Source organism: Salmo salar, chromosome 17 (assembly GCF_965601325.2).
Source record: "Salmo salar chromosome 17, fSalSal1, whole genome shotgun sequence".
NCBI lineage: Eukaryota > Metazoa > Chordata > Actinopteri > Salmoniformes > Salmonidae > Salmo > Salmo salar.
This window is the reverse complement of record NC_138307.1, coordinates 51,326,811-51,340,870: the sequence shown is the minus strand read 5'-3', so window position 1 is coordinate 51,340,870 and position 14,060 is coordinate 51,326,811. Positions and strand designations below refer to the sequence as shown.

Below are 14,060 nucleotides of genomic sequence, written 5' to 3'. Positions count from 1 at the left end.
TTGGAAATAAAACCTACAGGTTGTGTAATGTCCCCCACATATAAAAAACTTCATCATCAACATCAATTTTTGAATTATAAAGTATTTGATCCAGCCCCCAGTATGAGCGGAACTGTCTATTGCCTTCTACAATGATTCCTTGACCTATATTAGCGACGGACCGGAAGCAGCATGTACTGAAGGATTTCGGTTACTGCATCATGTAAGTTTAATTAACTTGCTGTATGTCCTTAGACATATAACGATAAACAACAAGCATGCTAACATTTGTAGGACAAGTGTACTTTTTATGGCAGTTCATGTCTCGGCCCTATTATTAGCTATCTACCCACTCGCATTGCAACTAATGTAGCGAGCTAGCGGGGCATGACTGTAACATCAGTAGAGATTACAATGTAACGTTAGCAAGCCATTTACACATGGTTATAATGCGATACAATTGATTTTTGTGGAGACAATGTAGCTAGCTTACCACACTAACGTTAGCCTACCGACTGCTGCTTGAAATAGGTCTAACGTTACTATTGTTGTCTTCGATTTTAGCTAGCTACTATAGGTATTTGAATAATGATACCACGTTATTTAGATATAGTATCACACTGGCACTGCTACCCAAATATGTCAGGTGTGACTATAGAAGAAAGACAATTGTGCCCATGTAACTTGCTGGCTGTTAGTCAGGATTAACGCTCTTAACGGGTGGGTATAATTTGTGGAACGTTCCAACAGGAATCTGTTCCAGAAGCTTCGTAAATAACAAGATTGCCAACAACAACGCATACAAAGTTAGGGAGTGGGCCATTTCATTAAATTTGTCACTCACCACGTTTATTCAGAAAAAAATTGTCTTCACTCTGGTAGCCTATGGACAAACATTAAGAATAAGCTACGTGGTGAGTTGTTCCCTATTCGGCAGCTAGTTATCTAGGTGAATTGATCATGCTACTTTGTATGCGTTGTTTGCTGGCAACCTTGTACTTTACTACGTTTTTGGAACGTATTCCTGTTGGAACGTTCCACAAATTATACCCACCCCTCTTAACTAATGCTCAGCCTCATCTTGAGAGGAAGTCAATTCGATACTCTTTCTTACAGTCTGTCTGTCCACTTTACTGTCATAAAGTACGTCCAGCAAACAGAGACGATGTTGAGAAACGGATCAGCACAGGTACGTGTGCAACACACCTGCTCCAGCTGTTCCCCCTTAATAGCTACTCTACTGTACTTTTGTGGCTGTGACTCCTTGGCAGATTGTAGTGTAATGTGTCTTTATGCCTCTTTCCTGCAGTTTTTCAGACAGCTGGTTAGACACCAGTCTACAGACGCCAGCCTGATCCTGGAGAGATGTAAGTTTAGACCGTCAGGGCACTTTCTCAGGTTTCTCATCTATTGATCTCACACAATCCAGACCAGCTGATGTCTGTTCGCTCCTCTTTCTTCCCCCATAGCTTTGACATGTGTGCACTCCTTAATGTCTCCCCCTGTGGCTTTGACATGTGTGCACCCCCCACCACACAGCGATTAACCGTGTTCAGCTGCTGGGCCGTGTGGGGCAGGACCCTGTCATGAGACAGGTGGAGGGACGGAACCCCGTCACCATCTTCTCCATGGCAACCAACGAGATGTGGCGCTCCGGGGACGTGGAGACGTCCCCCGCTGGAGATGTCAGCCAGAAGACGACGTGGCACCGTGTGTCAATCTTCAAGCCTGGTCTGAGGGATGTGGCCTACCAGTATGTCAAGAAAGGGTATGTATGTTTTTCACCCTGTGTCACCCTGTATACTGTGGGTTGTCAATTTCTCAGACTTAGTTTCTATTTCCCTGGGGACTAGGAGCCTGATAAGTAAATATTTTTCAGTCTTATCTACTCATTTCAGTCTTATCTAATCAGAAGTGTCTTTACAGTAAACACACAGGTGATAACTGGTCTTATAACAATCTGAAGAAAACGTTGTATCAGTAACACATTCCTTGGTTCTGTGTGCCCCCGTTCTAGGTCGAGGGTTCTGGTGGAGGGGAAGTTGGATTACGGGGAGTACGTAGACAAGAACAACGTCAGACGCCAGGCTACCACCATCATTGCAGGTGAGAGAGGGGAACACACACTCAGACATATTTCACATTCACAGACATTTTATATTTTCATAACAATTACAAAATGTGATTATTTTCCCTTCTACAGACAACATTGTATTCTTAAGCGACAACATTCGAGAGAGGGATCAATAAAGGAAGTGGCACTCTTCATCTAGGAGGAAGACTAAAGCTCTTTCTGTGTAGCTACTCTATTGTCTATATATTAACTGACTGTTGAAGGAGCTGTGTGCCTGCTATCTAAATGGGACAGAACACAGTGTAACACGTCTCTGTTGACTGTAGAGAATGATAGAGGTCTATCTGACCCATTTATGATGTTGGTGAGCGCACGGGCAGCGCCATTGAGGCCATCTCCATTTTGAAGTAGTCAATTTTCTTCTTCTACTACTTCTATGAGTTGGTTAACAAACTGAAAGGGTTTGTACTGCCACCTAGAGTGTGTGGAACAAGTATAAACGCAAGGTTGGTGATTTACTGCCACCTGCAGTTATGGAATGTTTGCTCACGAGTATAATTCATTGGCTGATGACCTGGATGGAATTATTTGATCCTTCCTTAACCCATAGGCGGTACCATCCAGTTGACTACTTCAAAATGGTCAATGTCCTCAATGGCACTGCCCATGCTAAAACATGCTTATGAGTATTAAAGTACTCTATCATTCTCTATGAGTGCGCCAGGGTATACCTAAACATGTGGTTACACGTATGTATTTTAGCCACCAAAATTGTTAGGTTACTAATCTTAGTTTACGCCCATTTGTGCTATTCTTGGTGGAGTACAACTAATGGAACTGTGGTTCAAAGCAGGATGAAAAGGATCAGGCCTTAAAGGGGAGGACTTACGGTTGTTTTCCCAGAGAAGCCAAGTAACAGATGAGAAAAATAAGTGGGTAATGTGTGACTGACATAAGGCTGTACCCAAAACTATGACTGTGCCAGTTTCATATTGAATGTTATAACACCTGTTTTCTTCTAAGCATGTCTTTCTGTTCTATTTCAAAGATAGTTTGAAACTTGTAACTATGTTTATTTTCGGTTTCATTCCACTTTAAAAAGTAATTTTTTCCCTTCCTGAAATCACCAGATTCTCACCTCCATTCTGGCTTGGCAAATGTTGTACTCATGTTGTTTAATGTAGTTGTATGTATCATGTAGAATATACAATTTTTTCCAGAACTTTTGCCTTTCTCTTAATTTCAATATCCACACATTAGTGGAATACATTTCATGTTTCTTAGCAGAATGTCCTCTTTGACCTGTTTCTTGGCAGACCACTCAAGAGTTGCGGTTGAAGTTATTGCAGCGGAAAGTTGGCTATTCAAGCGCTTAACTTTTTTAAGCTTTAACGTGATTGGTTGATTTGCATTTCCGGGAAGGCAGTGTTTAGAACGAAGAATTCTTGTCTTTCTCTGATTTGTTACAACAAGTACCTTGATGTTATTTAATTGGTTTATTCGCTTGTCAATCAAAGACTCGGGCTCAAAGCCTTTGGATTGGTCGCAGACCCTGTTCAGTCACAGACGGTCTGAATAGAAGGACTCGTTTGATTGGTTTGACGCAGATGGACGGGAGCAGGTCTTAGTGTGGTGGTTGTAAATTCCTTATCAATTTCTGACCGAAATAATTGAAAAGTGTTCATGTGAACAGTCTCCATATACATTGTAGGTGTTGCGCGAAGTGTATATCCCTTGTATTGTATGTTGCCATTTATCTTGATACAACCTAGGCATATGAAATGCGAACACCGTAGGGTTTTAGTCTGATTAGATGTCGCTACTCCTCTCCCCACCCCCACCCACATTCCTGCCTGTCTGGTCTGTTCTGGCCGTGGGTAGCAAACTTCAGCAAGGAATAAGAGGAGGAAAAAGTCCATACAGCTCTGTGCCAACAAAATAAACAATACCCGACACGGGGCAGCCTTCCTCATGCTCTTTTGTTCACCTTTTCTTTAATATTGTAATTCGAAGACAACTGTTTTGTTGGCAGGACGACTGTGTATATTACGTCGTTGTAGCTACATCAACTTAACTACGTTTCTTCACTGAAGTTGAAATAACTGCGTGGACGGAGTAAGAAGTAACATTCTGCGGTTGATATCGCTGCAAGGTGGGTGAAGGAGTGTATTTGCCATCGGCGCTGCAAAGTATCATCAAGGGAACTGTCCTCATCTAACGACGCATTGTGAATCAGAGCGGTCGCATCGCCAAGGATGGAAATATTGGACAGTACTGAGTCCTTTTTACACTGGGATAGGAATCTCAGCGAGCTGTCGGAGCCTGGGGAAAACGAGCATGTCTTATACAGCACAGTAAGTTATAGATAGGCAAATATTATAAACTCTACCAACCATTATGGCACTGCCACACTTGTCAGTAACACTTGTGTTATTATTGATTACCATACCAAGGTTCTCGAGGTTTAAATATTCAACCATCAAAATCATCCGTTTTTTTTTATAGGATTTTCAATTGGGTCAGTGCTATTTTCAATGTAAACTATGATTAGCTTATTTATTGCCCTACATAGACACCCCACGAGTGAGGTAGGTCGATGGGCTAATTGATCAGTTATTTTGTTTTGGGCTGACAGTTAATGATGGATCCAGATGGCTCAGAGGATGGGAACCAGACACTTACACTAGGCTGAGACTTTCTCCGTTGTCTAGATTTGGTGTGACTGACTACATTTCCTTACTTCTTCCTCCAATGCCCTAGATTAGGGACACGAGCTGGAATCTTAAAACGTCAGTGAATCCACACCATGCTGGTCTGATTTCTGTGTATTGGACCAAGTCAACCCTTCTACCATCTACATCTTCCCAGTTCCAGTGTTCTCGAACTCTAGAATGCACATTGCGCTATAACATGCACCAGTGTTGTGCCCTCAGCAAAGCCATTGTTCTGAACACAGAACAGGGAACTGTGTCCACAGACCTGCAGATCCATACAGGCTGTGGGAATAGCAAATCCCAGGCCATGTGAGAAGAAACTGTACAACCTCTGTGTGAGTGAGTAGCAGGCTGTGTGTGTGAGCGGAGGAAAGGTTCATATTCTCAGATGGCACGAGAACAGAGCAGTGTCTTTGTTCAAGTCGCCCATGCCCCCCCCATGCCTTGAGTTTGAGCCTACACACACTCACTTTCTCTCCCCGGGGTTTGTTGACATGGCATTTCTCACAACAATGCCAACTGTTCTCAGTTGCAGAGCAGAGCTCTCACCTCCCCTGTTACTGATTGGTGTGTATGTGTGTGTGTACTCTGAGACCCCCATCTGGATCTCCCATCAGTGAGAAGGGCACATCTCTCTGCGTCTCCCTCCCACTGGGTACAAACCAATGTTGAATCAACATTATCAAGACTGGGCTTGAAATAGAATGAGTGGTTTTATGTAATTCTACTTCTATGGATTAGTGAGGCCGGAATTCAATCCAATCACGCCTTGTCTGCAGTGCACCCTTTAAAGGCAACGCACCACATTCGAGGAGGCCGTACATGTCAGCTCAATCCCGGACTAATTCTATTTGTACAATGCTCTCTTCGCTACTCATGCCTCATGCAGGTCTACATAACTCTTGTTTCTTACCACGATAACACAGCTAGTCTTTTTGAGGTGGCGTCATCACATCTCCTCTCCGCAACGACATATCTACACCACATTCCGTTCAGAGAAACCCCATCCGCTCTTCATAGATGACTGCTGGGAGATAGTCAGCCTGAAGGACAGTCATACACTATCAGCTGTTATTTTTATTATATATTTGTCTTATATACCCAGGGCCGATCAGTCCTTAGAAAAACAACAGCATGACACTTACAGTAGCGAACATATAGGAAAGGCAGTTGGCTGACTTAGGCAGAAAAGCTCATTCAGACTTAATGACAGACACTGATGTGGTTTCTGCTTAAAGAGGAGTTCTCAGAGAAAATGTATCTCTGCCCAAATACACTGCTCAAAAAAATAAAGGGAACACTTAAACAACACAATGTAACTCCAAGTCAATCACACTTTTGTGAAATCAAACTGTCCACTTAAGAAGCAACACTGATTGACAATACATTTCACATGCTGTTGTGCAAATGGAATAGACAACAGGTGGAAATTATAGGCAATTAGCAAGACACCCCCAATAAAGGAGTGGTTCTGCAGGTGGTAACCACAGACCACTTCTCAGTTCCTATGCTTCCTGGCTGATGTTTAAGTCACTTTTGAATGCTGGCGGTGCTTTCACTCTAGTGGTAGCATGAGACGAAGTCTACAACCCACACAAGTGGCTCAGGTAGTGCAGCTCATCCAGGATGGCACATCAATGCGAGCTGTGGCAAGAAGGTTTGCTGTGTCTGTCAGCGTAGTGTCCAGAGCATGGAGGCGCTACCAGGAGACAGGCCAGTACATCAGGAGACGTGGAGGAGGCCGTAGGAGGGCAACAACCCAGCAGCAGGACCGCTACCTCCGTCTTTGTGCAAGGAGGAGCAGGAGAAGCACTGCCAGAGCCCTGCAAAATGACCTCCAGCAGGCCACAAATGTGCATGTGTCTGCTCAAACGGTCAGAAACAGACTCCATGAGGGTGGTATGAGGGCCCGATGTCCACAGGTGGGGGTTGTGCTTACAGCCCAACACCGTGCAGGACGTTTGGCATTTGCCAGAGAACACCAAGATTGGCAAATTCGCCACTGGCACCCTGTGCTCTTCACAGATGAATGCAAGTTCACACTGAGCACGTGACAGACGTGACAGAGTCTGAAGACGCCGTGGAGAACGTTCTGCTGCCTGCCACATTCTCCAGCATGACCGGTTTGGCGGTGGGTCAGTCATGGTGTGGGGTGGCATTTCTTTGGGGGGCCGCACAGCCCTCCATGTGCTCGCCAGAGGTAGCCTGACTGCCATTAGGTACCGAGATGAGATCTTCAGACCCCTTGTGAGACCATATGCTGGTGCGGTTGGCCCTGGGTTCCTCCTAATGCAAGACAATGCTAGACCTCGTGGCTGGAGTGTGTCAGCAGTTCCTGCAAGAGGAAGGCATTGATGCTATGGACTGGCCCGCCCGTTCCCCAGACCTGAATCCAATTGAGCACATCTGGGACATCATGTCTCGCTCCATCCACCAATGCCACGTTGCACCACAGACTGTCCAGGAGTTGGCGGATGCTTTAGTCCAGGTCTGGGAGGAGATCCCTCAGGAGACTATCCGCCACCTCATCAGGAGCATACCCAGGCGTTGTAGGGAGGTCATACAGGCACGTGGAGACCACACACACTACTGAGCCTCATTTTGACTTGTTTTAAGGACATTACATCAAAGTTGGATCAGCCTGTAGTGTGGTTTTCCACTTTAATTTTGAGTGTGACTCCAAATCCAGACCTCCATGGGTTGATAAATTGGATTTCCATTGATTATTTTTGTGTGATTTTGTTGTCAGCACATTCAACTATGTAAAGAAAAAAGTATTTAATAAGATTATTTCTTTCATTCAGATCTAGCATGTGTTGTTTAAGTGTTCCCTTTTATTTTTTTTGAGCAGTATATTTACCAAGCGCTACAGTCCTGGTTTTCGCAAACATCTAGAATACGCCGTTGTTTGTTATCATGCACCTGGGGCCTGTTTTTGTCTTATTCGGCAAATCCCGCGGTTTAGCCTGTCTATTATCAGACAGCTGCAATATTGCTTTGTTTCTATCATACATTTTCCAGACATGATTCATCTTCTCCTATCTACGTACAAACATCATTTATATATTGCCTACAGCCTACCCGCCGTTCTATATATACTAATCAAGTACCAGTCTTGTATGACGATCAAAGGAGGAACTCCCTAGGATCTAGTCATAAATCTATGGGTTTATAATACTCTGTCATTACCATCCCTGTGTGTGTTTTCCTGCGTACATCGTGGTATTATAGCAGTTGAAGTGAAGTTCCGATTGTTGCCCTCACCGTTCTTTCACAGCCCTACTGTGGAACTTACATTCTCCACTTTTATTACTTTATTAGTAGTAAATATGCTAACTATGCATCCTCTCTCAGACACTATCACTATCATGCTGTCAGCCTTGCACTTCTCTCTCTGTAAGAGTTGGACCAAAGGGTATTTATTGCTGTTTTGCAGCCAAGGCACAGTGTGTGTTGATGATGATGAAATTCTAAAGTTGTCTTGTCTATGGAGTCTTGTCCCTGAATCTGCCTAGCGACAGATCGAGCCATTGTGCAGACCATGGAGATAGACCTCTAGTGAGAACATTGTTTTATCGCTACACTCCTAGAAAAAAGGGTTCCAAAAGGGTTCTTCAGGTGTCCCCATAAGATAAACATTTTTGGTTCCATGTAGAACTCTCTGTGGAAAGGGTTCTAAATAGAACCCAAAATGTTTCTTCCTGGAACCAGAAGGCTTCTACCTGGAACCAAAAAGGGTTCTTCAAAGGGTTCTCCTATGGGGACTGCCGAAGAACCCTTTTAGGTTCTAGATAGCACGCAGACTGTACTGTTAGAGCTACTGAAGCGAACAGAGAAGGCGTCTTTGGTGAACGAGCCTATCACTACTGAGTCAGTGAGGTCGTAGCAGTGATTTAGCTAGGGAGAGTCCATTAACAGTAGAGGTCGACCAATTAATCGGAATGGCCGATTAATTAGGGCCGATTTTCAAGTTTTCATAACAATCGGAAATAGTTATTTTTGGACGCCGATTTGGCCGTTTATTTTTTTACACCTTTATTTAACTTCTATGGGCTAGGTGGGACACAGCCAGTGAAATATCAGGGCGGCAAATTCGAAAACAACAAAATGTCATAATTGAACTTTCTCAAACATACAACTATTTTACACCATTTTAAAGATACACTTCTCCTTGATGTAACCACATTGTCCGATTTCAAAAAGGCTATACAGCGAAAGCACTTAGATTATGTTAGGAGAGTACATAGACAAAAATAATCACACAGACATTTTCCAAGCAAGGACATGTGTCAATAAAACCCAAAACACAGCTAAATGAAGCACTAACCTTTGATGATCTTCATCAGATGACACTCCTAGGATATTATGTTACACAATACATGTATGTTTTGTTCGATAAAGTTAATATTTATTTCCAAAAACAGCATTTTACATTGGCGCGTGATGTTCAGAAAATGTATTCCCACCAAAACGTCCGGTGAATGTGCACATCAATTTACAAAAATACTCATCATAAACGTTGACAAAATATATAACAATTATTTAAAGAATTATAGATGGACTACTCCTGGATGCAACCGCTGTGTCAGATTTTAAAATAGCTTTACGGAGAAAGCACATTTTTCAATATTCTGACTACATAGCTCAGCCATCACGGCGAGCTATTCAGACACCCGCCAAGTTCGGGGCAACCTAAACTCAGAATTAGTATTAGAAATATTCTCTTACCTTTGCTGATCTTCATCAGAATGCACTCCCAGGACTGCTACTTCCACAAGAAATGTTGTTTTGTTCGAAATAATCCATATTTATGTTAAAAATACCTCCATTTTGTTAGTGCGTACAGATCACTTATCCAAAGGCATAACGCGCGAGCGTGGAACCAGAGACGAAAAGTCAAAATGTTCCATTACCGTACTTAGAAGTATGTCAAACGCTGTTTAAAATCAATCTTTATGGTATTTTTAACGTAAAATTGCGATAATATTCCAACCGGACAATAGCACATTCATTTAAGAAGAAAAAGAAGGAACGGCGCGCTCGCGTGACTACGCATATCCAATCCCTTTGTTGCCAGGCAGACCACTCAGTAACTGGAAAATGCTCAAACCACTTTCTGAAGGCGTTGACAGCCAATGGAAGCCTTAGGAAGTGCAACGTCCCCCACAGACACTGTAGTTTCGATAGAGAATCAAAAGAATAACTTCAATTCTCAGACTTTCCACTTCCTGCTTGGATGTTTCTCAGGTTTTTGCCTGCCATATGAGTTCTGTTATACTCACAGACACCATTCAAACAGTTTTAGAAACTTCGGAGTGTTTTCTATCAAAATCTACTAATAATATGCATATTCTAGTTTCTGGGCCAGAGTAGTAACCTGTTTAAATTGGGTACGTTTTTCATCCGGCCGTGAAAATACTGCCCCCTAGCCCAGACAGGTTAATTTCTCATTGAATCACAGCCAACTTCGACAAACGGGTGATGATTTAACAAGCGCATTTGCGAAAAAAGCACTGTCGTTGCACCAATGTACCTAACCATAAACATCAATGCCTTTTTTTTAAATCAATACACAAGTATATATTTTTCAACCTACATATTTAGTTAATATTGCCTGCTAACATGAATTTCTTATAACTAGGGAAATTGTATCACTTCTCTTGCGTTCCGTGCAAGCAGTCAGGGTATATCCAGCAGTTTGGGCCGCCTGGCTCATTGCGAACTGTGTGAAGTCCATTTATTCCTAACAAAGGCCGTTATTAATAATGACATAACATTGAAGGTTGTACAATGTAACAGCAATATTTAGACTTAGGTATGCCATCCGTTAGATAAAATACGGAACGGTTCCGTATTTCACTGAATGAATAAATGTTTTGTTTTCGAAACGATAGTTTCCGGATTCGACCATTTTAATGACCAAAGGCTCGTATTTCTGTGTGTTATGTTATAGAGCAGTCTGACTGAGTGATGGTAGGCACCAGCACGCTCGTAAGCATTCATTCAAACAGCACTTTCGTGCGTTTGCCAGCAGCTCTTCGCAATGCTTCAAGCATTGTGCTGTTTATGACCTCAAGCCTATCAACTCCCGAGATTAGGCTGGTGTAACCGATGGGAAATGGCTAGCTAGTTAGCGGGGTGCGCGCTAGTAGTGTTTCAAACGTCACTCGCTCTGAGACTTGGAGTAGTTGTTCCCCTTGCTCTGCATGGGTAACGCTGCTTCGAGGGTGGCTGTTGTCGATGTGTTCCTGGTTCGAGCCCAGGTAGGAGCGAGGAGAGGGACGGAAGCTATACTGTTTCACTGGCAATACTAAAGTGCCTATAAAAACATCCAATAGTCAAAAGGTATATGAAATACAATTTGTATAGAGAGAAATAGTCCTATAATTCCTATAATAACTACAACCTAAAACTTGTTACCTGGGAATATTGAAGACTCAAGTTAAAAGGAACCACCAGCTTTCATATGTTCTCATATTCTGAGCAAGGAGCGTAAACGTTAGGTTTTTTACATGGCACATATTGCACTTTTACTTTCTTCTCCAACACTTTGTTTTTGCATTATTTAAACCAAATTGAACATGTTTCATTATTTATTTGAGGCTAAATTGATTTTATTGATGTATTATATTAAGTTAAAATAAGTGTTCATTCAGTATTGTTGTAATTGTCATTTACAAATAAACGGGGGGGGGGGGGGGAAATCGGCCGATTAATCAGTATCGGCGTTGAAAAATCATAATTGGTCAACCTCTAATTAACAGCTCTGCTAGTTCAGCTCACCCTGCCTAGGCACCTGGATGACAGGAAGTCCCAGGTCTAAGATTCATAAATCTGAAGCCACCGGCCGCCCACAGGAGAACATCTGTATGCCCAAAACCAACACGTCTGCCACCCGCCAGGCATGCCGCTGTGTTTGTTCTGTCCATATTTAGAACGAATGAGAGCTACAGGAGAGGCCAGGGAGCAGAGATAGGCCTGAATGGACAGATTGTACCTCTTATGTGTCTGAATAGTAACAATACTTTATAGATATGTTTTGTGTAGTATATTAACATGTGGACATATTCATGACCATTATGTCTAGGAGTGTTCAGTGGAAACTCTACGACTGGTTTAAACTGATTTGAGTGTAGTGGAGTGAAATCAGAGGCAGCAGGATCACCCTGACATGCAGGTTTGGTTATCCCACCCCAGGTTACTGAAACCTCCTCTGTGGTGTCATGCAAATATTGTCTCTCTGAGAAAGTTGATTGCCAGAGGACATACAGTGCAGTACATCAATCAGCTCAGAGATGTATTAGGAGGGGGTAGGTGGAGGGTACGGTTGGCAGTCTTACTTTAATAGAGCCCTCTTTCTTTCTCTCTCTGTCAGTACTGTATATGCAGGTTGGACATGCCTATGAAGGACAGGGCGCACACTCACGCACGCACGCACGCACACACTCACGCACGCACACACACACACTGCTATTCAAACAGAGCGGGCTCTCTCCTACTGTGTGTGTGTACAGAGTGATGCCTGTTCTCCACTGGGGCAGGGCAGCCTGATCCTGTGTGGCCCGTCATAACAGACCGACACCCCCTCCCCCCCACCCATCCTCTCTCTCTCTCTCTCTCTCTCTCTCTCTCTCTCTCCCCCCCCCCCCCCCCCCCCCACTCTCCACCTCTCACCTCTCCACACCCACACCCCACACACACACACCCCCCGGCTGAAAGGGCCGTCTGTGTGATGTCTGCTGGGAGGGAGGGTCACAGTCTGGGATGGCCCGGCACACATGTGAATGCAAGCACACACATTCACACTCACATACAAGGCCACATTCACTCACTGCCCTAACCTTATTCTATTCAATATCAACTCCTTCATTTCAGGAGAGGATCATTTCCGTGGGAGAGGACGTGCACTGATTTGGTGATGTGTATTTGTGTGTGTGAAACATTCATATGTAAGGGAGTGTGTTAAGTACCGTGTCCTTTGCATATATTAGACAGCCTGTCAATCAGATTAGTCTGTGATTATGATGTGCTTTGAAGTGTGCGGTATATTTTTGTCCCTGTTCCAGCCCTACCCCTGTGCATGCGTTTATATGTAGGTGTGTTTTTGTCATTCCACAGCTCTTTCTTCTCTCCCACTGCATGTCACTGTCAGTCATTACTGTCGGTCATTCCTCCCAGGCATGTAGGTGCTTTGATCATCAGGAACAAATCCTATTTCTCTCCAGCAGATATTTAGATACAGTATCATTCAAACATGTTGCTATTCTTTTTTATACAACAGGTGGTTCTAATCCTGAATGCTGATTGGTTAAAACGGCATTCCAGCCGGTGTCTATTCCACAAGTTACCACCAGATAAATCTATGATGTTAAAATGCCTATTTACTCTGTTCCATCTGACTGCGCAATCCACTGTCTCATCAGCCCAGCCAGGCAATTTATAAACCTGATCTCCACTATAAAAAGCCTCTAGACATTATCTCACATTTCTTTTAGACTAACATTTAGTTTCCAACAGCAGAGATTTGCATAAACCTTTGCTGTCTGTCTCTCTGACATTTTCAACATTGTTTCAATATTGAAATTCGATTTCCAGATGTCCCATCGTAATGAACGTGTCGGGATGAGACAGACAGGAAGGCAACTTTTCTCAGCCAGTCGAAATCATGAATCAGCATCATTTTTAGGGATATACAGTACCAGTCAAAAGATTGGACTAACCTACTCATTCCAGGATTTTTCTTTATTTTTACTGTTGAAAAACAAATGATTGTCCCATTAAGCGCAAACCAGTAGCCATGCTGGTTAAGTGTGCCTTGAATTCTAAATAAATCACAGACAGTGTCACCAGCAAAGCACCATCACACCTCCTCCTCCATGCTTCATGGTGTGAACCACACATGCGGAGATCATCTGTACACCTACTCTGCGTCTCACAAAGACACGGCGCTTGGAACCAAAAATCTCAAATTTGGACTCATCTGGACAGATTTCCACCGGTCTAATGTCCATTGCTTGTGTTTCTTGGCCCAAGCAAGTCTTTAGTAGTGGTTTCTTTGCAGCAATTCAACCATGAAAGCCTGATTCACGCAGTCTCCTCTGAACAGTTGATGTTGAGATGTCTGTTACTTGAACTCTGTGAAGCATTTATTTGGGCTGCAATCTGAGGTGCAGTTAACTCTAATGAACTTATCCTCTGCAGCAGAGGTAACTCTGGGTCTTCCTTTCCTGTTGCGGAGAGCCAGTTTTATCATAGCGCTGGATGGTTTTTGAGACTGCACTTTTCCGTATTGA

At 43.3% G+C, this 14,060-nt stretch overlaps 2 protein-coding genes across 3 annotated transcripts in view; both read left to right on the top strand.

Annotated features, from left to right (window-relative positions):
* The first annotated feature begins 89 nt into the window (after positions 1-89).
* LOC106576077 (single-stranded DNA-binding protein, mitochondrial) lies at positions 90-3,275 on the top strand. 2 transcript variants are annotated; one of them, XM_014152956.3, is made up of 6 exons: positions 90-202; positions 1,096-1,168; positions 1,289-1,346; positions 1,519-1,747; positions 1,997-2,085; positions 2,183-3,275. In XM_014152956.3, the coding sequence occupies exons 2-6, from the start codon at positions 1,145-1,147 to the stop codon at positions 2,227-2,229; spliced, it is 447 nt and encodes a 148-aa protein (XP_014008431.1). In that variant the 5' UTR covers positions 90-202; positions 1,096-1,144; the 3' UTR covers positions 2,230-3,275. The 2 variants fall into 2 exon arrangements, with proteins under 2 accessions (XP_014008431.1, XP_014008430.1); XM_014152955.3 differs by lacking the exons at positions 90-202; positions 1,096-1,168 and having other exon boundaries at positions 1,247-1,346.
* A 140-nt stretch (positions 3,276-3,415) lies between these two features.
* Positions 3,416-14,060, top strand: part of LOC106576076 (cyclic AMP-responsive element-binding protein 3-like protein 2) — a 30,704-nt gene continuing 20,059 nt past the window's right edge. The window contains exon 1 of the mRNA XM_014152954.3: positions 3,416-4,407. Coding sequence (XP_014008429.1) covers positions 4,309-4,407 — 99 coding nt within the window. The 5' untranslated portion in view covers positions 3,416-4,308. The remainder of the gene's footprint in view (positions 4,408-14,060) is intronic.